We start from the raw sequence: 25,318 nt of genomic DNA, 5'->3' as shown, positions 1-25,318 counted from the left end.
TTTTCAGTGAGCTTTTTCCAAAGTTCTGGAACTTTTTCGTTCCATTTTTAATGTTTTCTTTTTCTTTTTTTTTTTATATAATCCGATATATTTCTGGATCAACTCTTTCCTTTTAAACTAACTCTCCGCTGTAAGAAGAGAAAATCACTAAACAACTTTGATTGAGTGGGGTAAGTGACATGCATTGGAGTCTGCGCTTTAAAAATAATTTGAAAAATTCAATACCAAAATAAACAGAAGAAGAGGAAGAAAATAACGAAGAGGAAGAAATAAATGAGTAAAACTCACCACTTGTTCTAACGGTTCTAACATAGCTTTGATTCATGCTATATAAAATTACTTGAAGCAGATGAAAAGCCGTTTTGTTAGTCGTGCTAAAAGCAGATAATTAGCTATCCTATGCACACAATTACTTTGAAATTTCTATAGAATATGCAGGATCTATTTCAGGCGTTGTAGTGAAAGATTTGAAAATTTACTCTGTTCTCTGAAAAGTTACTGTTTGTACTTTCTTGTATATTAAATATGTCGAAGGAAAATACACTTGAATCAAAAGTTCTCGTAATATATACTGGAGGACTAATTGGCTGGTTGGACGATGGAGGAGGTGAGTTCTATACTGTGTCTAATAAACAAGTAAAACAAAACAAGGATTGAGTATAGCCCGCTCCCCCCAGTAGGCCTAATTTTTAACGAATCATAGTGATTCTAACGATTCATATTAGTTCATAATGAATCGGAATCACATGTTATCAAGATTTAAGATGTTATTCTTGTGGTAAGGAGGCTTATGTATAAGTAGTAGTAGCGGTAGTAGTAGTAGTAGCAGCAGCAGTAGTAGTGGTAGTAGTAGTAGTAGTGAAAGTAGTAGTTAGTAGCAATACTAGTAGTAATAGTAGTAGGAATGAGTAGTACTTTGAAGGAGACGGTAGCCCCGAAGAAGTTGGTTGGGTTCTGTTCTCGATATAAGTAGTAGTAGTAGTCGGAGTAGTAGTAATAGTAGTAGCAGCTGCAGCAGCAGCAGCAGCAGCAGCAGTAGTAGTAGTAGTAGTAGTAGTAGTAGTAGTAGTAGTAGTAGTATCAGTAGTAGTAGTGGTAGTGACTCATCCAGTTCCGGTGACAAAGAACTGGGGGGAGCGGGCTATACACAAGCCCAAAACAACAACAACAACATAAAAAAACTGCAGTTATTGTTCATATGTGCCGTGTTTAGTGATGATTTCTTATTCACACACAAGTCAAGTTTTCTATTTTTTTATTATTATTATCATTTTATAGTAGGATATTGTCTTTGAACTTCTGACCAGTGAAGATTTCAGACGATCCCGAGGGGGATTTCAATACGCACGGGGTTAAAGCAATACTACGAAAATACTAACCAGTGGCGTATTATGAGGCTTCTGGGCTTAAGCCCCCCGAAATCTTACGTAAAATAGTAAAATAAATGAAATATCCTGCAGAATTTTCGCATTTTCCAGGCAAAGCTCTCCCTCCGAAACAAAATCGTAAGTACGCCACTGCTAATAATCTTTATTGAGCACTATCGGGGGTTTTCCTCAGGGGAAATTTTGTAGTTTTAGGAAGTATGCTCTTATCAGGATCACCCCATAAAATCATCACTGAACTTAATACGTGCAGCTCTATATCTCTACTCAGTCCTTATGGTTTCAAACATTCTTGGGTCCAGCCAGGGACGATTTGCGAGTATTCGCACTTTCGCATGTGCACACCCGTATCAATTTAATTAATCTGTGTATCGTGCAGGTCAAGTTTAGGAACCAGTTGAAATAATTGTTAAAAGATTATAATTCTTTCACTAACTTCCTTATTGTTCTTCAAAAGATTCGCGCTGGGTGACATGGAAATAGCCAACTTAGCAAAGCTGAAGTGAAAGAAGACCACTAGAAGTAATTGTTAAAAAGTTACAATTTATTCACTATTTATGTGTCCAGATATGTGTTACAAAACTACGGCGAGAAACACAAAACCTGTTCTAGATGGTCACTAAAAAGCACGATGCTATCTAACCTAGTCAGGGAAGGGCAAAGCTGATGAGTGCGTGGTAGATCGGGGTGCATACGAAGGAAGAAGACGCGTTAGCAACGGTGGGTATATGCGTAAGCGACGCTACTGAAAATACGTGGATACGAGTTCCTATAGCACTTGTAATGATTTCAAACTAAGAACCCTCAACTTATAAACACAAAGCATACTTTTTCTACATTTGCAAAAATACTCCGTTGGCAGAAAATAGTAATTAATATAATTTCCTTTCATATCACTCACTTCTTATTTCAACCCAGTGTTGGGAAGTAACGTAACGCAAGTAACGTAACGCAAGTAACGCGTTACTTGTAATGCGTTACTTTTTAAGTAACGTTTCCTAGTAACGCGTTACATTTTTTCCAAAGTAACTGTAACGGTAACGCGTTACAAATTTTTAAGTAACATACCTAGTTTGCGTTACTTTTTTCGCGTTACATTTCGGATGAGTAACTACAATATATGTATATATTTTTTTCGGAAACAAATGTTTCTTTCCTGTAAGTGAATTTCTCAGAATGAAACAATCGAGCATGAACTATGTATGTCAGTGGCCGACAGTCACAGACACACAGAGAAACAGATAAGTTCGTAGTGCCACTTGCTGTTTTTTGAAGATGAGGACAGCCTTAGGGAAATCACGTGTACTGATTGCAAGCACCTGGAATATTTTGTCGTAGATTTTGACAGCTTCAAAATCAATACATTCAGTGAGTGAACTAGGAGTGCAATGATACCGGTAGTCTATTTTACTGTTGTTTTTATAAAGATGGAGAAGGAAAATATTTTACCGTTCGAACATTTGAAAGAATACTTTTTTTCTTCTTGGACCGAGGATGATGGTGGACAGAATTTAAAAGTAAAGTGTCGGAAGTGTCCCGGCGGAAAATATTTATCAACAACTAGGGTGCCGTAATTAACGATTTACAGTATGGAGTTAATATGAATAAACTGTGTTTTGATGAGCAGACCTAATTTATTACTAGAAAATAGTTTGCTGGTGGTATGTAATATTGGAGTTCTTTCAGATCAGTTTGCTTATCCTAGAATCCCGTTGATTATAGAGTAGTGTAATGTTTCTCTATATTCTTTATTTTTAATTTTACATAACAACATTGTTATTATTATATAATTAGTTTAGCAGAATAATAATAAGCAACCATTTTTCTAACGCATAGGGATGAACACGAGTAAAGCTAAAACTCGACTCGACTCGAATTCAAGTCGAGTTTCGAGTCAAGTCAAGGGTAATATCCTCGAGTCAAGTTCCAAGCCGATTCAGTTTTTCGCATCGAGTTTCGAGTCCAGTCGAGTTTGATAAATGGCTCGTTCGTTTTAAGTCGTCTTGAAATCATGGCCTGATTACACTGGAAAACGAAAGCCATGGAATACTTCTAGTGTTGCTCACGAGAGGGGACACTGCTCGCATCTCGTCTCGTCTCGATAACGAGACCACAAGAGATTTTTTATAACAAGCTCGGCTCGGCTCAACTGAGAAGATGGCTCGAGCCGGCTCAATTGGAGTGAACCATCGTCTCGAGCTGGCTTGGTAGGGATGAGCCATTTGCTCGGTTCGGCTGAACTGAGCCTAAGGCTCTAGCCGGGTCGGTTGGGTGAGCTGTTGGCTCGGCTCACTTCTTGGTTCGGGTCGATAGTGAATGAGCTGTGAGCCGAGCTGCTAGAGTCGTTGACAATTCTAAACCCGGGACGAGCAGTTTTGAAGTTATTTGGCCAGTGCCCTATAACTTTTAACAGTGTTTGGCTCGAACCCGAATACTCAACCTAGACCCTCATTCCAAATTCAGAAGCTCATGAACAATGTCCTTGACTCCTAGACTTCACGACTACCGAGGTTGGCAATCAACTAGTTTTTTAGTATTCAAATACAAACGGCCTATCTTTCTTTTTATATAGAGTGTTGTTATAATTAATAATAATAATAATAATAATAATAATAATAATAATAATAATAATAATAATAATAATAATAATAATAATAATAATAATAATAATAATAGAAGTTGTAGTAGTTTCATTGATAATAATTATACTGTCTATGTAATATACTTGAAGAATGTACTCGAAAGTACACACCGGATTTGGCTCGAGTCGACTCGGAACTCGACCCGAATTCGAGTCGAGCTCAAATATATCTGTTTCTAGTCGAATCGAGTGTCAAAGAAAACTCGCTCGTGTCCATCCCTACGAGTAACGCAGTATGGCATTTTATCAATGTTACATTATATGAAAATGTTCGTATATCAAGTAAAAATTTGTCCTTGCATTTACATAAAGCGATTCAGAACATGCAATAATAATAATAATAATAATAATAATAATAATAATAATAATAATAATAATAATAATAATAATAATAATAATATAGCGGTAGTAATAGTAGTACGGAAAATTGAAGTCATAATTTTTTACACATTTTTAGTTTCTGACCTAAAAGTAACGCGTTAGTAACGCGTTACTTTTGAAGTAAAGTAACAGTTACTTTTTGGAGACAAGTAACGCGTTACTAACGCGTTACATTTTAAGAGAAAGTAAAGTAACTTGTAACGCGTTACATTTTTACAAGTAACTTACCCAACACTGTTTCAACCGTCCTATAGCACTTGAATTTTACCTATAAGTTTCGCAAAATATGGTGTACCTAAACTTGCCCAGCACCCTATTTTTATTACTTAGAGAATGTATAATTAATTTTAAAATAATTGTATGAAGTATAGTTTTTCTTTAAATGAAGCACGTAGCGGTTTCGTGCATCAAAGGTGTGTGAATTCTATTCGTTCTTCTAAATAATGAGAATTGTACTTTCTCAGATTCGATCACGAACACTGAAAGGTTGAGTATCTGAGCGGAACAGAGGCACGCGGAGAGACAGCATGTGTTTCAATCTAAGCTATTCGCATAAACAGTGTTGCCAAGAAGTTGATACAAAAAGTCGCTAAATAGGGGATGAAATTACTCCAATTTTGGGTGAAAAAACGCTAAAAAATTATTCGTGGAATTTCATCTTTCTCTTATATATTCTATGTCGCAAGCCGACCAAATGTGTGTCGATCAAGTGTCAAGGTCAAAGGTCACGGTCAGATCAAGGTCACAGGTCATCTTGAGAAAACACTTGAATACACTGAAAACAAGAGAAAACACTTGAATACACTGAAAACAAGAGAAAACACTTGAATACACTGAAAACAACGCAATATCCGTATCTCATCATGTCAAATGGGTTCTCAAGATGACCTGTGACCTTGATCTGAGAGTGACCTCTGACCATGACACTTAATTGACACATATTTGGTTGGCTTGCGACATAGAATCATACCATACAGCTCTTTCATTGTTATCACTTCGATTTACGTTTTTTCAGGCTCTTTCAGAATTTAACATTGGAATCTCATAAGGAAAAAATCGAAATGTGATATTTGACCCTATATCTCTTCAATCTTCAGTACAAGTGACATGCTTCTATGGCGAAGCAAAACTTAAGTCCTTCGTTTAAAGTTATACCAAATTCCACGGCTTTACCTCATACCACTTTTGCACAGTGAACAAATGAAATTGACACACGAATTAATCAACACTCTGTGTATATATATATATATATATATATATATATATATATATATATATATATATATATATATGTGTGTGTGTGTGTGTGTGTGTGTATGTATGTGTGTGTGTGTAGAGACAGAGAGAGAGAGAGCGAGAGAGAGAGAGAGAGGAGATATGTGACCATTTCAAGCCAAAGTGCTATCTACGCTACGAAATCATAAATGAAAGGTTCACATGTAACTAATAATAATTTCACTTTTAATACAATATATAACTTTATGATCAATTTCACTTCAACGAAATCAAAAATGAGTTTAGAAAAACGAACAAAAGTAAAAGTCTACAAAGAGAAAATCTTACTTCCCTTTCACTCACGCTTCTACAGATAATCAGCTTCCTATAGGTTATGTATTATTTGTGTCTCTAAACGGAAACTCAGCAAACTAAAGGATATTAAAGATTGGAGTTGGTCCCCGTTAGAGGACAAGAGATAACAGCAATCAAAGCGAAAATATGGAGATAAGCATCTTTCCCAACTTGTCAACACCTGCACTGACTCAGCTAAGCAAAAAGAAAACAAACGTATATCTAAATTGATTCGTGCTAATAATACTTGATTGCAGGACAAATTGTTCGCAGCACAATAGTCGCTAAATTTATAAGTGGCCATATTGTTACTCAAAATCACCAAAAAAGTCGCTGATCGGAAATTGTCGCTATCCTGGAAATCGAATCCCCTAGATTTAGCGACTTTTCCCCCAAATTGGCAACACTGCTTATAATGCCGATTTGTGCAAACGCTTCTGCAGATGCGCTGTTGTATTCTGTTGGAGATGCATAAGATTCACCTGCCGGCATTTTCGCCGATCCCAATGTTCATCCAATACATGGCTGAAGTAACTCTCATATTGGCTACGTACCGAAGACGCCACAAAGTTTCAAGTTCAACTTGCTATTATGCTTGTTGCTTTCGTTTCTCTATTTTCTGTGTGCGCGTTTAAAGAGAGAGAGAGAAGATTATCAATATTCTTACTTGTGGAATACATTGCATTATAATTCTTTATTTATTTTCACTTTATATCCGGTAAAAATTCTTAAATAAGTCTTCGTCCTAATATTAGTTTTAACAAACGCACTACACATAAATGTTATTACTGTCTACAATAAATTTTAACATTTTTATTAGATCACACATTAGCTGATGGTGCTCCCAATACAATAAATACACTGGCTTCTGCAGAAATCGTGCACTTTGTAATGCAACACCTTTTGATTTCAAATTTACATACAGAACTTGGGTTCCACTCACTTGATGATGAAAAATTTGAAACGTCTTGGCCTAGTTACTTTTACTATGTACAAAAATGACTCCCGAGTTAACTTTACATTACACGCTTCATTTCGTCTTCATTTGCATCCAAGAGTAGGTCTGGTTTAGAAGTATTTTTCTTCTAAACCAATAAAGACACGACAATAACATATGTTACAAAATATTTCTACGCGTCGAATGCACGTACGAACTGCAAGACTATTTTTTAAAAATATCTTTATACGAAATTCGTAATGTTTAAATGAGACGGTGTCCCAGCAGTAGTGGGACATGTTGACATTTGTCCAGTAGTTACGTGTCGATATCAACACACACATTGTCCCATTTCAATATCGATCCTGCGATCCCACTAGTGGCATTCCTTTAGTTTCCCCAGTTTCTTTGTGAGTCCCCTTGCACAATTTCAACGTGGTCTCAGTTGCTGCATCCTTATTCCTATGCAACAGTGCACATCATATTGGATCTTCCTGAGGAAATATTATTGGTGAATTGGAAATGGCTTTTATGTTTTTAATGCTATTCTTTACATTTCCGACGCTTTGAACTCCAGTGTATCAGTGCATTTCTGGGCATTTTTCGTTACTTGTCTTAACAAATGTGGATCACCTGCTTCATCTGTTGTGCTCTACCGACACTCCAGATGTCTTTCTAGAGCATTTGAGTACAAATTCGCTACACTTAATACTCAGAACGTCACTGTTGGCTAGCATCCGTACCTGGTGATTATGCAACCACATACAACGGGCATGAAGGTGTCCGTCATTTTGTATTTGTTCCAGATATCGACTTAATACAAACGAATTACTGGTAGAAACTCTATCAATTCATACCCATTTAGACCAATTTGCATTTGGCAGATTAGCCGGTACTTCCTACGTTCCTTTGGGGTATTCCTTGCGCGTGCATGGTAGGATTGTGAAACATGGAAAATTCAATACAGCAGGTATGACTTCTTCAGTGATTTTTTTATCCGCCCTCCTTACGTTGGATAGTTTCCGAACTATTGGCGTCCGAAAGTCATTTTCCCACGCTTTCGGCACCTAGTAGATCCGAAACTATGCTCAATAGCCGAAAGTTCAAGAGAACTTTTTTTCTTGTCTTAGTGGTAGGAGTCACTTCCCAAGAGTTGTAACACTTATTTTGCAACACCCGATATATAAATGGAAAAACAATAACATATCCAACACTGGAAGAAGCCGATAGAATAGAGCTAACAATTTATGATCTCCCAGCAAATGGCTGGGAGTTACTTGAATTAGTTAACGAGATTTTTGAGAGACGAGGTATATAGTGGAAGTTAGAAAACGTTTATGAACAACTGGTACGAGCACATAGGCACGGAGGCGTATGTACATACACGGTATGAATGACAACCAACAATACTTGAGAATTATGCAGAATAACGCACAAGAAAGTAGAATAGCTACAATGGAACTAAGAAAATTGTCAGAAGTCAAAAAATTGATATTGTAGTAATACAAAAACCTTATTTACTAAAAGGGAAACTAACAACTTTTCCAGCAGGCTCAAAAATAATATATAGAGGACATGAACCAAAAGCAGCCACACTCATTATGAATAAAGAAATTGAGGCATTAAAACTGAATCAATATAGCAATAATTGGATAATAACTACGGAAATTAATTGGGGAGGATTAAAATTATGGTTAATAAACGCATATTTTCAATATAGTCTAGAAACACAAGAATTTATAAATAAAATCCAACAGATAATCTGGCAAAAAAGAAAAAGAATAATAATACAGAAATACTGATCCTAGCAGACGCCAACGCAAAATCAGTTCTATGGGGCGCCCCGGAAACAGACGAAAGAAGAGAAATTGTTGAGGATTTTATAATGCAAAATGAACTTGTTGTGTCAAACATCGGAAATAGACCAACTTTTATCGGAAGTAGAGGAACATCCCATATCATGTAACATGTGGAACTTATGAAATAGTTAACAAAATTGTAAATTGGTATGTTGGAGATAAACTTACTCTTAGTGACCAGGAGATAATATTTGAAATAAGATTGGACTCACAAAAAAAGAATCAACATTTTTCAACATTGCTAAGACAAATTGAACAACATTTAAGAATAAATTAAATTTACCCCAAATAAATGAAAACGAAGACCTAATAAGATTAATAAATACAATTGAGCAAGAAACAAAACGATTAAAGAGGCTACCCCTGCAAATCAGGAAAAAATAATATATGAGGACTTTTGGACACCCAAACTACAAAGATTAAAAAGAATTGCAACGTCAACTAGAAAGAGTTAACAAGCAACTTTTAACCTAGTATTAAAAGAAAGAAGATTAAAAAAATATAGAAACGCGAAAACAAAGTATAAAGAAGCAATTTTAGAAGCAAAGAAAAGAAACTGGGATTTATACCTAAAGAAAAATATTGAAACAGATCCATAGGGCGTACCATATAAGCTTATAACACAAAAAATAAACCCAATAATATTAAATAGGTCAAGAAACCAGATGGAACATATACCTCAAACAGAGAAGAAACCTTGGAAGTTTTGGAGAATAGTTTTTCTCCTAAAGATAAAAATACGATACAGAAGGGAATGCCAAATTAAGGAACAAAATGGCCGAATTACGTACAGGAGTAATACCAGAAACAGATAATGTGACTAACAAAGAAATGGAAAAGATCATCAAAAAACTCAAGAATAAAAAATCACCTGGTATAGGTGATATAAAAAATGAAATCTATAAGAAGACAAGAGATTTGTGGACCCCCTACCTAACAAAGCTCTTTAACTTACTTGTGAAAAAACAAGAATTTCCAGAATCATGGAAAATATGGAAATTAAGTATATTATCAAAAGGATCAGAAAGAGACCCATCGGAAGTAAACTCATATAGACCTATTTGCCTATTAAAAAACATATAAAAAAAATTGAAAGGGTTGTACTGAATAGAATTTAAAAGTATAGAGTGTAACTAACGATAAACGTAAATTTGGCTTTAGAGTAGGTAAGTCGACGGAAGATGCTATAAATACCTTAATAAACAGTATAAGAGAAAAGACATATGAAACAAATACGACTTCATCAATATCGAAGGTGCGTTCGATAACTTACGGTTTCCATGGTTAATAGAAAACATAAAACAATTGCAAATGACAGAATACCTAGTAAACTTAATAAAGAACTATTTAGAAAATAGAAAAGTAATAATACCCAATGAAGAGGAGGATATTGAAATCAAAGCAGAGAAGGAATGCCCATAGGGGTCAATATTAGGGCCCGTACTGTGGGATATCAAACTACAACCTTGTCTGGAAAAATTAAACAAAATTCAAGAAGTAGATAAAATAGTGGCTTTTGCAGATGACGTCGTAATAACAACATAAGGAAATAGTCGTCGAGAACTATACGAAAAAGTAAATAAAAAATAACCGATATACTCGAAGAATGGAGCATGGCGAGCAAATTAAAAATACCACCGAAGAAAACTAAATCCTTAATTTTGGGCTCGAAATTGCAGAGAAATCCAATTATAAAATTAAATGGTGTAAGAGTGGATAGAGTTCAACACATATCTCGGCATAATGTTAGATTAAAATTTGATGAGCATTTAAAATATAATAGAAGAATAGGAAATAATATAGCAAATAAACTAACCACTATAACAAGAAATAGATACAGGTTGCCATTAAAAATTATAAATTATATTAAGAAACTATACTATCAGCTACTGTAGGATACGCTTCTGGATAGATAGGATATTAAAAAACAAGACCTTTAAAAATTATGTCAACAAACCACAAAGGAATTTATTAATTAGAATCAGTGGAGCTTCAGCACCACATCTCATAGTGCACTTTGTGTGATTTTAGGGATCAAACCGATGAACTACGTAATGCTGCAAATAGCAGCCAATTATTGGCTAAGAAAAGAAGACAAAGAGAATATAAGAGCAATTTTTGATAAAGACCTAAAAGACGGAAAAGAAATTAACAACATCATATTACAACTTTGGAACAAAGAATGGCAGGAACATACTGAGGCACAACGGTTACATAGAATTTTCCGTAATATCTTCGAAAGATATAGACCTAAATCAAATCCCAACTCAACCTATGAATGTGGAGAAAAGGGAAGTCCTGGCCATCACGTTATTTGGTGCCCACTATTAGAAGACACATTAGAATTAAGAACACAGATAAAAGAAAAAACCGCTAGAAGAAATTTTAAGAATAAAGGGAGATTGTCTAATACTGGAGAATCTAGGAAATGCATATTCTGAATTAAGAAGAAAAATTTTTAGAAGAATATAGATAGAAAAGTGTAAGTGGAAGAATGCATCATGAAGTCTTCGGACCGGAGAAAGGACTCCTGGGAAAACAAGCACTGGATCACCGTGTTTCCACCGAGGACAGGAATATGTCTTTCCTTGCATCTCCGGCCCTTTGGTCAGGAACTGGAATTCCGATGCAAGAGTGTGTGAGTGTGAAAGTGTCGTTCGGCACCTCGTAGAAACCGAAGTGTCTCAGTGACGGATCCCAGCGAAAGCATTGCAAACATAAGTTGGCATAACGGTCCCAGCCCGGGTATGCGAGCGAAAGGATACAACGGACCAGGGCCTGCACTAAGTGCTCAGAGTGAGCCCTGGATCTCAAGCCAGCATACACGGGACTGCGAATAGGCAAAGGCGCGTAACGGAGAACATTAGTAGCATCGTTGTAGAAATTCAAAACTGATCATATGAAGAACCGAATTGCATTGTAGTGAAATGCGGAAAGAACTTCGATACAAATAAATGTCAAATGTGTGTTTCCTCTGAAAATTTAGTTTTTTCTTGGTGTAGGTCAGGGATTTTTTTAAACTTAGAAATAGTAAGTGTTGGTGTAAAAACAGTGTGAGTGCAGTGCTAGTGTAAAATAAGTGAAAAGACATACAGGTGAAAGACTAGTGTAAAAAGTGAAATAAGTAGAAATAGAACACACACGAGACAAACACAGGGAGAAACCAGAGAAACCGAGCATACAGGTTGAAAACCTGAAGAAGAAAAGAAGATGGCCATGAGGTAAACTACATACACAACACAAAATTAAACAGACAATAAAACACACAGAACAAACATACAAGGCGGGGAAATTAGACAAGAGTCAAGTAAAGAGGTAAAGTTATTTTTATTTTTGTTGTTTTGTAGTCGTTTTGTCCAAGTCCCTTGTTTCGATTTTGCTCCGCATTTCACTCTTTTTTTCCTGTTTTTCCTTCCAAATTAAGAAATAAAGAATCCCAAATGAAGAAAAAAAACATTCGCAATGATGATAATTCGCCGGTTTTGAATGCTCGAGGCACCGGCTGACAGTAACGCGGCTAAGCAAATGTAATTAATAATAATAATAATAATAATAATAATAATAATAATAATAATAATAATAATAATAATAATAATAATAATAATAATAATAATAATAATAATAGTACGATAATACAATAATAACCATATTTTCATCTTTAGTTCCCTCGTAGCTATATGATTAGCATAGACATCTTCAGTATGGGAGACCTGAGTTCATGGGCGGAGTTAGGAATTGTCTGCTGGGAGCAGCCTTTAGGTCGGTCTCAGAGCTGTGGAATATTTTCTACACGAGTGTGGAGTTAATATGAATAACATATTTTGTGTCAAAAAGTTGGGGATGCATTGCCCCCATAACTCCGCACATACCAGAGTTTTGTAGTTAGGAATTTAAGTTACCCTGTATCTTCACGTCTCATATAGTTTTGCTGCTGAACGGGACCCCAAACCTCAAACCACTCACCATGTTTCATCTGTTTACATTTATTAAGTGTTTAATTACTTAAAAATCTCGAATGAGAGTCTAAGAAAGACAAAATGTCAAACACGTAACATCTCCTAAGTTTATTGATAATTTTATATTTTATTTCTGTCTTTAGCTTGTGATCCATCGCTTGTTCTTCAAGTACCCTCTAGGAGGCTGGCTCTTGGGAACCACATTTTTAAAGTTTAAGGCGATATAAAGTTGACCTTAGTATATTCATTCTAAAGAAAAACAGGATTAACTTTACATTGTCTGGAACTATCTCGTGGCCATATCAATAATGTACACGTCTTTGGACCGGGAGATCCGGATTCGATTCCCCTTGTAATCTCATGTGTTTCGGATTCCACGTGAAGCAGTAGGTCCATGTCTCATAATAACCTTGGTGTTGAAAGGGGCGCTAAACTCCAACAAAATGTAATACAATTTACATTATATGCTCCAGTTGGTATCCTTATGTGGTTCATAAACAATACTAAGTAACAATAGCCATCTAGCTCAAGTTGGTGGACATTTTTCCGTGTAATTGAACAGAGTATGGCTTATCTATAAAGACACTACAACGCTATTTGCCGCATAATACTTCTAAACCCGACCTACTCTTAGATGTAAATGAAGACGAACTGAAGCGTGTAACGTAAAGTTAATTTGAGAACAATATTTGTACATGGTAAAAGTAACTATACCAAGACGTTTTTAATTTTTCATCATCAAGTGAGAGAAACTCAAGTTCTGTATGTAAATTTGAAATCAAAAGAAGGTGTTGCATTACAAAGTGCACGATTTCTGCAAAAGCCAGTGTATTTGAAGGGTAAGGGGAAAAAACAAGGAATGTCCATGTATAAGCTTTTTCGGGTGCTTTGTCCTATCTGTTGGTGACTCTTAGTACTATTTGACTGTATATGTCATGCATACGTAGATGTAAAAATGTTCACGTAAAAAGGGGCAAAAGATGTAACTAACCCTATTCTTTTTATGTGGTTTTCAATATTCAAACTCCGTTTTCTCGAAAATGCAGTTTTGTGACATTCCTTCTTTTTTCCCCTTACCCTTCATTTATTGTATTGGAAGCACCATCAGCTAATGTGTGATCTAATAAAAATGTTAAAATTCATTGTAGACAGTAATAACATTTATGTGTGGTGAGTAGTTAACTTTTTTAAAACTTTTTTAGGACGAAGACTTATTTAAGGATAATATATTTGTATCGCATAAAAAGTGGACATAAATCAAGAATTATAATGCAATGTATTTCACAAGTAAGAATATTGATAATCTCCTCTCTCTTTTTTTAAACACTCACACACAGAAAAAGAAACGAAAGCAACAAGCATAGTAGCAGGTTGAACTTGAAACTTTGTGACGTCATCGGTACGTAGCCAATAAGGGGGCGCGGTAATTTTGGCACCGGAAATTTTGGCACCGAAGCAAAATAAATTTTACAGAAGAGAAAGAAATTTTGTCGCTGACTGTACATTCGTCACTGGTTTGATTCGTCGCGCTGGAGCAGTTCTAGTTAATAGCATGTAAATTTAAATATCTATTACATTCAGAGTATCTTCTCACATTTTCTGTACTTCTATTATAAATGGTGCCACAATTTCCGTTTGCTTTGTTTCTTGGTGCCAAAATTACCGTGTCAAAACTACTGGTGCCAAAATTTCCGGTGCCAAAATTTCTGCCTTTCAGCCAATAAGAGTGCTATTTGAGCCATGTATTAGATGAATCTCTAGGGATTGGCGAAAGTGCCACCTGCCTCTTGGCACTCAGTGGTACCAAATATGTGGAAATTTCTCTTCAAGCGGGAAATTTTGTATTGATGTGAAATCTGAAGTAGTGTATTTAGAGTGCATTACTATTGTATTAGAGTTTAGTGTCCCAAAAACTTAACTAAAAACGGCGTCTTAGAAGTCAGTGGGGTTGTCCCCATAGTTCCCGACAGGTGTATCTCGGGCATGGGCGGAGTTATGGGAGTCCCAAAAAATCTAAGCTAAAACAATTTAAACCTTTTTAGGTGCTTAATATCATTATTTAATCAACTGATCAACTTATACCTGTTACGTTAAAAAGTAATAACATCTTCTTTATTTGTATTGCTTCCTAACCATTTTTCACGATTGTTACTGAAAAATATAATTCGTTCATTATCATAAATGGATTAAACACATCTTTGAGGCTACCCAATGTATAGGGATATTTTTTTTGGTCGCTGCAGTGAAATGCAACATTACCGTTGGCAACACTGACTGTCAAACACGCGCCGCCAACCCTGCCATTTTTGTCAGTTCAGTAGTTCAGTGTAAGCCGTCATCTCGTGAGTTTTAGACAGTGTGGTGTGTTATGTGTGTATAAACAATGAGCAAAAAACCTAAGCCTGACATTCGTTCGTTTTTTAAACAAAGAGAACAAAAACCTATTGCAAATAATAGTATTTCAACTATGGATAACACTCCAGCAGTGCAAAGTGATGCTTGTAAACAGACTCCTAACCTGCAAACGCTGCCATCTCGTAATGAAGGAAGAAAGACTGAACTTGCGCCTTCGCTTGGAATTTCAGCAAATGACCTAGGTGATCTTTGTAGCGGACCAGCTCGTCCAATCTTGCAGCATTTTCCTTTGACAGACTTTCTAGGTAGTAGAAAGCGTAACTTTTCTGTTTTGTACTACAAAAAGCATGAATGGGTAGAATACAGCATTAAAAACGATGCAGTTTATTGCTTTGCCTGTAGGCAATTTCCCTCAAGCAACAGAGAAGAGTTATTTGTTGAAAAGGGTATGAAAAATTGGAAAAAGGCTGGTGAGAAATTAGATAAGCATGCCATTAGCATAGCACATTCTTTTTCTATGACAAAATGGGTTGAATACAGAAAACCATGTCAGTCCGTGCAAACATTATTGTCCGACAACCACAAAGAACTAGTACTAGAAAACAGATACTATATGAAAAAGTTAATAGATATATTGCTATATCTGTTAAATCAGGGTTTATCTCTAAGGGGTCATGATGAGTCTGATATGTCAGGCAACAAAGGAAATTTCTTGGAATTATGTGACTTTTTCTAACTACGATGAAAATTTCAAAGAAAAATACAATAAGTATTTTAACATGACTAGCCCTGATATCCAAAACGAATTGTTGTGCATCATAAAAATAGAAGTTTTAAGAGTGATTGTAGACGAAATAAATAGCTGTGGATTTTTTGCACTAATGGTAGATGAAGCAAAATCCCATAGAACTCAGCAGCTTTGCATTTGCATCAGGCATTTAGTAGGACAAGAGATCAAAGAAAGAGTAATAGCCATTGAAGATGTGTCACTTTCAAGGTCTGCTATTTCATTAGCTGATGTTATATTTAAAAAATTAGGAGATATTGGATTAAGTGCGTTGATGGTTGGCCAGGCATATGATGGAGCGAGTGTAATGTCTGAAATAAACAATGGTTTACAAGCTATCGTCAAAAAACAAAACCCCTACGCAATCTATGTCCACTGCTTGGCCCACAAAGTAAACCTAGTTCTAGTTGCAGCTTGCAAGGACAACGATTTAAGCTGCAGTTTCTTTAACATTATGCAATGTCTGTACCAATACTTCAGCTATCCTGACACACACGCTGAGTTTCATATAGTTCAGAGAGAGCTAAACATTACCAGCCCGGGACCTCATGAAATTCACAAACTAAGCGATACTCGATGGCCTTGTAGAGCCAATTCAGTTTTATCTGTAAAAAGAAACTACTCCGTAGTTATCGCTGCACTCACAGCTACAGCTTCTGACATAAGGAATCCCAAAAACCCTGAAGCAAAGGGTCTGCTTTCGTCTGTAACCTCACTGGATTTTATCGTATGTTTGTCAGTGTTTGCTCCCTGCTTGCCATTAATCAATGTACTTAACCAAGCTCTACAAAAAGCTGACTCATCAATTGCACAAAATTCAAATGTTGCTAGGGGTGTGATCGAAGAGCTAACTAACAATCGAAACCAAGTCTCATGGGACAAGAAATGGCTAGACATAAAGGCTTTTGATAACGAGTTTGACCTAAGGATTTTTCAAAACAAAGATGAGAGTGGTATAGCTACAGATAATAGCTCCAAGCCTAAACGACCTCGAGTGATACCGAAAACCCTAGATGATTTTGTAATTTGTAGTTCAGTAGGCCAGAGAGATAGAGATATGTATCCTGAAACCACTAATTTGCAGAAAAGGGATGAATTTGTCAAAAATAAGTACAAAAATGACTTTTATTACCCTTTGTAAGACATTTTAACAGAAGAGCTTAAAAGAAGGTTCAGCGGCGAAGTTTTGGAAATAGCTGATGCCAGCGAACGGTTTATCCGAGTAGATGAAGCTGGAGCAGAACCATTCATCAAAATGTTTTCTATACCTGAAGTTGATAGAAATATATTATACTAAAGGCAGAAATGGTAGTTTTAAGAAGAGTTATGGAAAGTTCTGGTATAGATCTGCAAAGAAACCCGCTAAAAGAAATTGTTGCAAAATTAATGGAAGTTGTATTAACGACCGGCTCAGAGACATACACAAGTTTTGGCATCCTTTTGAAGATTGCTCTCGTTTTGCCATCAAATAGTGCCACCTGTGAGAGATCCTTTTCAGCAATGAGGCGGATTCACAACTGGTTGCGGTGCACTATGGGACAAGAAAGGATGAACAACTTAATGGTCCTATACTCAGAATCAGATGTTGTAAGAAAATTGGATATAGAGAGTTTGGTTGATATCTACAGCTCAAAAAAGGAAAAAAAGAAAGATAACCCTTATGTAAAAATAGGCCTAAACCCTCAAAGTATTGATCATTTACTCAATAATTAAAAATGTGTTTTTCTCGAAGTTCTCAATGCAATAGTTAGACCTATCATTTTCAATGTCATGACTTAATGTTTTTGTTTATCGTTTAATACGTTTTAACTCATAAAGAAGTTAAATCCTTAACTTAATGCTTTTAACTTAATACTCGTTTAATACTTTTTTTAACTATTAAAGATTTAAAATTAATGCAATTCTTTATTTATTTTACCCTTTTCCACTACATCTTTTACATATCATACCAACTATTAGCATGACAGTAAAGCCGTTGAAGTCATTAAATACCCTTTACCTAGATCCCTTGGATGGCCCCCCCAATATGCTATGGCAAACTCCGCCTATGATCTCGGGGTATAAGTTATGAGCCTACAGAATGTCTTCAGTAAGCATCCAATTTATACAATTATACGTACCATTTATACATTTATAACAAGTTTCTCAAGGAATATCTCCTAAATGGGTTCCTTCTACGAAAAGAAAAATAGGACCATTCTTATAGAAAATTTTCTGAGCTACAAATTTTCAAATAACTGCTTTTGTCGTAGGGTCAATAGTTTACGAGATTTTCACGAAAAATATTTTTTTTTCTTGAACTTCGACCCGCTATTAAATCCTTAACAAGCGTCAAATCGATGGAGACTTTTGATAGGCTATATTGTTTATAATGACAATATTAAGATGTAGGGAAAAGTTCAGTATTCTTCGAATTTTCCGCAGGAAAGTCCTAATTTAACTGGATTAACCCTTTTAGGATTTTTGATAACTTTTGTTGCCATGGCGTAGTATTGACCACTTATTTAGGTTCTATAGTAGGTATTTAAGCAAGTTTTTTTTTCTTTTTTTAATTATTGGTCAAATCAAGGATGGATCAATAAACACCCCAGATGCATTTTGGAACTGGATGGTCAACTTGGAGGAGCCAAGTGGGGCGGAGGGGCGTGACTTTTTACTTTTTTCTTAAAGCCAATTTCAAAAATTTTTTCACGCCTTTAGTTTTCAAGATATCAGATTAGAAATGTGCATACGGATCGTGTGTACCTTTGGGTATTCTCAGATTTTTTTGAGATCCCTATGCGAAACCGGGGCCGGGCGCAAGTGTTCCCAGGTGGTGATTCTTTTCAGATTTTTTTTTTCAATTTTTCCAGTTCAGATATGATACGAACATGTAAGTGGTATCGCTGGAAAGGTCTGGTTATACTGAAGAAAATGGCAAGATATTTCCGTGGACAGATTAAAATGGGCAATCCTGCATAAATATACAGACGCGGATCCAAGGGGAGAGCTATAGGGGCTAAAGCCCGCCCCTTGACGCTCAGGTATATACTGGATAAAGTGGGCTTCAATCCTACTCTCTTTACATTGGATATATATATATATATATATATATATATATATATATATATATATATATATATATTTTCGAATTCTATGGCTACAGACAAGGCCGGATCCAGGACTTTCTGAGGGGAGTGCACCAAATAACTGCTAGTATATTTGAATTAATTTTTTGAGATTTTTAAATGCCTTTAGGCATGTGTGGTGTGAATAAGGAATTGCCCTGGAAATGCTGTGTGTCTGCTCCCGATGAATCCTTTTGCTTCAACCTCCAGAAAATTGTCTGAAACTATTGATTTTGCCGACGGAGGTTGCACATGTACCTTTGCACCCCCTTAAACCCGGCCCTGGTTACAGATTATTTTGCAATTTTAGAAAATAAATACACTGTACCAAGTATCTTTCAATGTATTTTGAAAATAGTTTTTCCAATATTATTTTGCAGCTTAGGGAATTGATATTTTAAATTTTTTCATATAAGCTACATTTTTCATTTGTAGGAGTAGCTTAGCATCATGATTAAAACGGGGCCACGGTGGTTCAATGGTAGAGCGTAGGTCCCTGCTTCGATCCCAGTTCGCGCCAAGTAGGCTTTATAGTGGACAAACACCGTGTGCGTGCGTTTTCTCAGGGTTCTCCCGTTTCCTCTCACTTTTTTCATTCCACCATTTCATTCATTTCTCATCATCATCGTTTTCTTTAGCCTAGTCGGCATAACCGTGGAACAAAAGCTAAAAGATTTCATTTCATTTCTCATGATTAAAACGTTACTTTTGATATAAAAGTTTCAAGCTATACATACAGTATAATGATTAATTTTTTACATGAATTTAGATGCGCCTATTCCATTAATTTGAAGGTTGAAACATTTCCTTGCGGTTAAAGTAATATTTTGTTTCGGTAAAAGTGTTCTCCTTGTACCATGAAATATCCTATTTTCTGTATTCACAGTTTTAAGACCTATTCCAAATAAACTGGCAAGCTGTATACGTTCATTTCCACAACTTCATGACCAGGATTATGCAGAAAAGAGGTTTGGAAATGCGCCGAACTCACCATGCGTTCTTCCGTAAGTATGAAATTTACTCTTTCTTTATGTCTTTAGTTTTCAATCGTTGTATTATAAATGTAAGGCTAGTTTTAGACGGAAGCATTTATCGATAGCATTTCTTGTAGCAAAAATCGCATCATCGATATCCTACCGTGTAAAATAGCAAATGCTATAGCATTTCACATGTCATGGCATATCCTATGGCATTTCTTGTCGATAGAACCCGCTCTATTTCGTAGTATTCCCCAGCATTTCTGGTCCGATTGCAGCGCCGTTGTATGTTAAAAGGTAGCGAAAGATTTTGTGCCAAATATCCATGCTCTTGTTTTGTGTGGGAAATTGAATTGTATTAAAGAAAAATGAGTTGGAGTAGGGATGCTATTTTTATCGTGATTGAAAAATATGAGGATCATCCTTGTTTGTACAAAGAACTTTTCGAATATTTCATTATCCATACGCAGAAAGTTTTTGAATGCAATAGGATCCTCAGACTTCAGTTCTTTCTCTACCATACAAAGAACTGAAATATTATCATCCCTCTGCAACATCCTTCTTTGCCCACACACTTCTTTGTGGTTTTCGTTTTTCAATATAACCGGGGAGAACTGTTGTTACAACTAATATAGCTCTAGCTACTTCACGCTTTATTTTCGGAGCCATAATTGCGCTCTTCTCCAGTGATTTGTTTGCTACGTCACAACAAGATGCTTATCAAAATGCTACCGTGTAAAAGAACCATATACTTCCTATGCTATAGAATATTATACGAGATTTTTGGCAGCACATCTACCACGATAAATGCTTCCGTTTAAAACTAACCTTAGCCAATTTCCAAGCCGAACTTACATACCGGATCCCATGAAATAACCGAAGGTGAATAGTACTGGATCTAGTTTTGAATTAGATAAGAGATCACTGGGGAAAACTAGATCACATAAATATCAGTCGATCTATCTTTGTCCCGCGACGAATATCTTTTTAAATCTTGAATAATTTCGATCAACACTGTGATCTTCATCATCATCGTAAGTGTTAGTGTAACTTGATGTTTAATGAGTCATTACTGGTGTTATTTTCCTGTAAAATAAAAGTGCATCATGGTGGCATAGTCACTTACGCTCTCGCCTTCGGTGCGAGTGGCCCCGAGTTCAATTCCCGGTGCTGGCACTCGGTCGAAAACGTGTAGAAAGCTTTTTCAGGCCAGCCATCCTGAATGAGGTTTTCCTGGGTTTTCCTCATCACACCAGGCAAATACCAGAGTGGTACCTTACTTATATATCCCAGACCACTTCCTTCCCTTTTCCCGGACAGTGTACTCGCGAGGGACGTCTTTTTTCATACGTGACTGGCTAAATAAATTACCCTAAATGCTGAAAGCCCAGAAATCTAAATCCTAAATCCTAAAAGTGGATCATGGAACTTTCTGAACAAACAATAATTATTTTTGTATCACTTGTTGTCCTTTCTACTATATCCACTGCACAAAACACCTTGTTCTTTCTTAGAGTGATAAACAACAAAAAATGTAATTGTCCATTGTAACGTAATTTTTGAATGTCCACAGAGTAAACCTTAGTGAACTTAATTTTTTGAATTGAGACTAAGATTTCAGTAAGGTTTCACCGGAGGTTTTCCTTTATGAAACGTGAAAAAAGTATTATTGTAAATAACGAATTATACCTACTTTTTTTTTTAAAAAAAATTTCTTTCAAAAACATGAATTACACTGATATATATGTAACATGTACCCATAGTTTCAATTAGAAAAAAAGTCCGTTAGGAGTGAGACGTCCACCCTGTATCGTGAGGACAATTGAGGAACTACTTGAAAAGAAAAGGTGGCGGACTACGAACAAAATAAAAATTAATAACTGCAATGGAACTAGCGATGTTCCGACCTTATATTTTCTAATTTTGAAATGCCGGATGGTTGACTTAAGTCCTTCGAGGCTTTATGCGAGGGAGTTTGGTTTATATTATAATTACTCCGTTCAAAAATCTAAATCCATTGACTCACTGAGGATTACTGACTCTCTGAGTTATGTATCTCTATTATTATTATTATTATTATTATTATTATTATTATTATTATTATTATTATTATTATTATTATTATTATTATTATTATTATTATTTCAAGAATTTTTCTACAGATCCTCTTTCAACGAATGCGTGAAACACAGAGTAAAAAATAAGTAAAATTTTAATTATAATTAAACCCTTTTGTGTGCCAGGGGGAGTATACCTCCGCTAAAAGAGCCTACGTACACTGTAAACAATTACGGTCACATTTACTGACCGATTACCGTTAATTCTGGATGCCAACTGATTACTCTAAAATCCACGGTATTACTGTAAAATTTATGGTTACAGACCATAAAAAAAGGCCGTATTTATGCCCTATTACCATAACTTTAATACCAATACCGTAAACTTGAGGGTAATCAGTTGGCAGCCAGAATTGACGGTAATCGGTCAGTAAACATGACCGTAATTGTTTACAGTGATGCTCTTATTTGCTCCACTGTTATGGGAACAGTTATTACCATTACAGTCATAAGTCTCTTTCACTAGGGGAATGAAAATTGCACTCTTAAAATGACTTCGTTTTGTTTTGAGGGTTTTGCGTAATATGGAAGAAGTACGAGATGTGTTCAAAAAGAAATCGAACTTCTGCTATCACAGCTTCATTGCTCATTGGACATTTTTAGCACTACCTCTTCAAGATAATCCCCCTCTTCTAGAAATACACCGCGTTTCCACCTCTCTTCCATTTTTGGAAAGCCTTCTGGAACGCACTTTCTGGGATGGCGCACAAGTCTCTTGTCTCATTATCCTGAATCTCCTTTGGAGTTTGGAAATGACGCCCTTTCAACGTGGTTTTTAGTTTGGGGAAACAGGAAAAAGTCTCTAGGGCTAGGTTCAAAGAATAGGGTAGATAAAGCATAACAAGAGTCTGATGTTTTGCCCGATAACTGCGGATGAAGAACGAAGCGTGAGTAGGCACATTGGCACGGTGCACCTTCCAAGTATTGTTTTCCCACAATTCAGGTCTCCACAACATCCTTCAACCGCACTGAAATGTCCTGGTAAACTGTTCGTTTACCACCTGATCACGCGATACAAATTCATGATGAAAAATGCTTTTCCAATCAAAAAACACAATCAAGATCACATGATCTCTGACAGACTCATACATGCTTTCTTTGGACGAAGAGACCCCTGAATGATTTGAAAAGCAACTGAAATGCATCTGTAGATGTTTTGCCAAGATTATAGCACACACACACACACACACACACACAGTTGTTCTTCAAGCTCTTTCACTGTCACTGTATCATTAATCTGACGAACAACTTGTGCTTACTTCAGCGGCTGTAGCTCAGCAACTAACGGTCATAGCGAAATGAGGTAGATGGTAATTTATTGTCTGAACCTGCTACTAGATGAAGTCAGTAGCCGTAGCACGATCCCTCTGTCGGTTGGCACACTATTTCAAAAATTCGATTTCTTTTTGAACACACCTTGTATTGTCCTATTACCTTTTAACCCACAAAAGGGTTCAAGAATTGCAGACACTTTTGCAATTCTCTTTCAACATTTACCTCATGGAAAAATACAAAAAATACATATCTTCGTATTCAAAATAATACTTAATATTTACAACTAAGTAAAGAGTTTATAAACAAAGTTATATTTTATTATTCTTGGCAAGCATGCAAAGCCAGTTATCTTTATAATATAAACTCTGATATCTCGGAACTTAATTCAGGTTTTATCTTCTGATTATAAGAATAGTAAATATTATACAGGGTAGTTTAACTCATGTAAATTACAGTAATTTCTTTTCTTGTGATATATATACACAGAGTGGATCATTTATCTCGAAATGTCCTCGTTATAAAACACTGAAGTTTTGTACGATGAAACAATCAACAATAGGAAATCGTTTGTAACACTCTACAATACATTCAAGTTAACAGTATCGTCAATCCAACAAAGTTTTTTTTTTTAATGACACTGTTATATTCTTATATATTTCAATCTACATGTTAAAAGAAAACGTTCAGTATCACATTTATTATTTAGCGTATAAACTAAGGACGCTAAAATATTACAAGCATCTCAACTTGGGAAGTTTCTACAACAGTAATAACAATAGTCTGACGAATTGGGCAAGGTACGTCCAAAGTACCTTAATATTGTGGCAGAGCCAGTATTTTAATTAACAAAATCATAATTTAATGATTAATTTTATTTATTTTAAGAATATTGGATTTATGTAAAATATTAAAATTGTTGTTTGGTAAAGGAAAATAACAGTCATAATTTAGGTCAATGCAAGTTTGTATATACTATTTTGCCGTCAGCGAAAAAAAACAAACAATAACACATAATTGGTAGTTTGCAAATGCAGGAAAAAAATTATAAAATGCGTCGGCAATAACATTCTGTTAAATCATAAGTTGCATTTGTACAATGTTTGTAAACACAAAACACATTCACGAATATGTAAAAATTGCTTAAAATCATGAAATCCGAGCATTCCGAGTGTTGCAGTTTTTATTTTTAAAATGAGGAAAAACTTTGTTTTCCAAGAAAAAAAAAAAAAAAGAGGACACACGTGCCTGACGTCAGACGACGCCACCGAATTCCTAAAGTGAATTCTAAAACAAAACCAGGGGACAGGAGGTCTCTGGGGAGAGAAGTGCAAAACCTTTAAATAAAAGTAGTACTGAGCCTATTCATCAAGTAGTACCAAGTTATTGAAAAAAAAAAAAGTTAAACACTGCTAAGTTTTAAATGTAATTTAAAAGCACAAAATCAATCACAACATTGAGACTCCGGTTTTTAGTCTCAATGCAACTATCTTTAATCAACTAACATTTAACGTCAGTTATACCAAAACAGTAAATTAAAACGCCATCTCCAATGTAAACCATTTATTAACCAAAAAAACGCCTATCAGCTACAATATCAACTTGGCAATATTGACATTTAATAATCAACCCAGGAGAGCATTATCAAAAATCATCAACCAAAAACATTAATTAAAGTATGTATAACTTCAAATTTAAAATTTAAATGCTCAATGCTTGGTATGCATTGCTCTTCTGGCAAAGTTTCTAAATATCCAATTTTATCCACAACATTTACACAAGCAACACTTTCAAATAAAAAATATAACTGTTAATCTTTCATTAAACTTATAAGTTGTCATTTCAATTTAATCCCCATAAAAATTATGCTTTATGCAATAACCTCTCGCATAAAAAACAGTAACTTACCCACTCATTCTAGATGGTGAGTAAAAGGTGATCTGCTCGATTCAACTATCGCATCCCCATTTCAAGG

At 35.6% G+C, this 25,318-nt stretch overlaps 1 protein-coding gene across 2 annotated transcripts in view; it reads left to right on the top strand.

The window, feature by feature from the left end:
• The first annotated feature begins 253 nt into the window (after nucleotides 1-253).
• LOC145664233 (L-asparaginase-like) overlaps nucleotides 254-25,318 on the top strand; it is a 112,467-nt gene continuing 87,402 nt past the window's right edge. For both annotated transcript variants that reach the window (XM_081730707.1, XM_081730706.1), the window contains exons 1-2: nucleotides 254-607; nucleotides 19,864-19,981. In XM_081730707.1, coding sequence (XP_081586833.1) covers nucleotides 526-607; nucleotides 19,864-19,981 — 200 coding nt within the window. In that variant the 5' untranslated portion in view covers nucleotides 254-525. The remainder of the gene's footprint in view (nucleotides 608-19,863; nucleotides 19,982-25,318) is intronic.

The sequence above is a fragment of the Thermobia domestica genome, chromosome 11 (assembly GCF_964235325.1).
Source record: "Thermobia domestica chromosome 11, izTheDome1.hap1.1, whole genome shotgun sequence".
Lineage (NCBI taxonomy): Eukaryota > Metazoa > Arthropoda > Insecta > Zygentoma > Lepismatidae > Thermobia > Thermobia domestica.
This window is presented reverse-complemented; position numbering and strand designations above follow the sequence as displayed.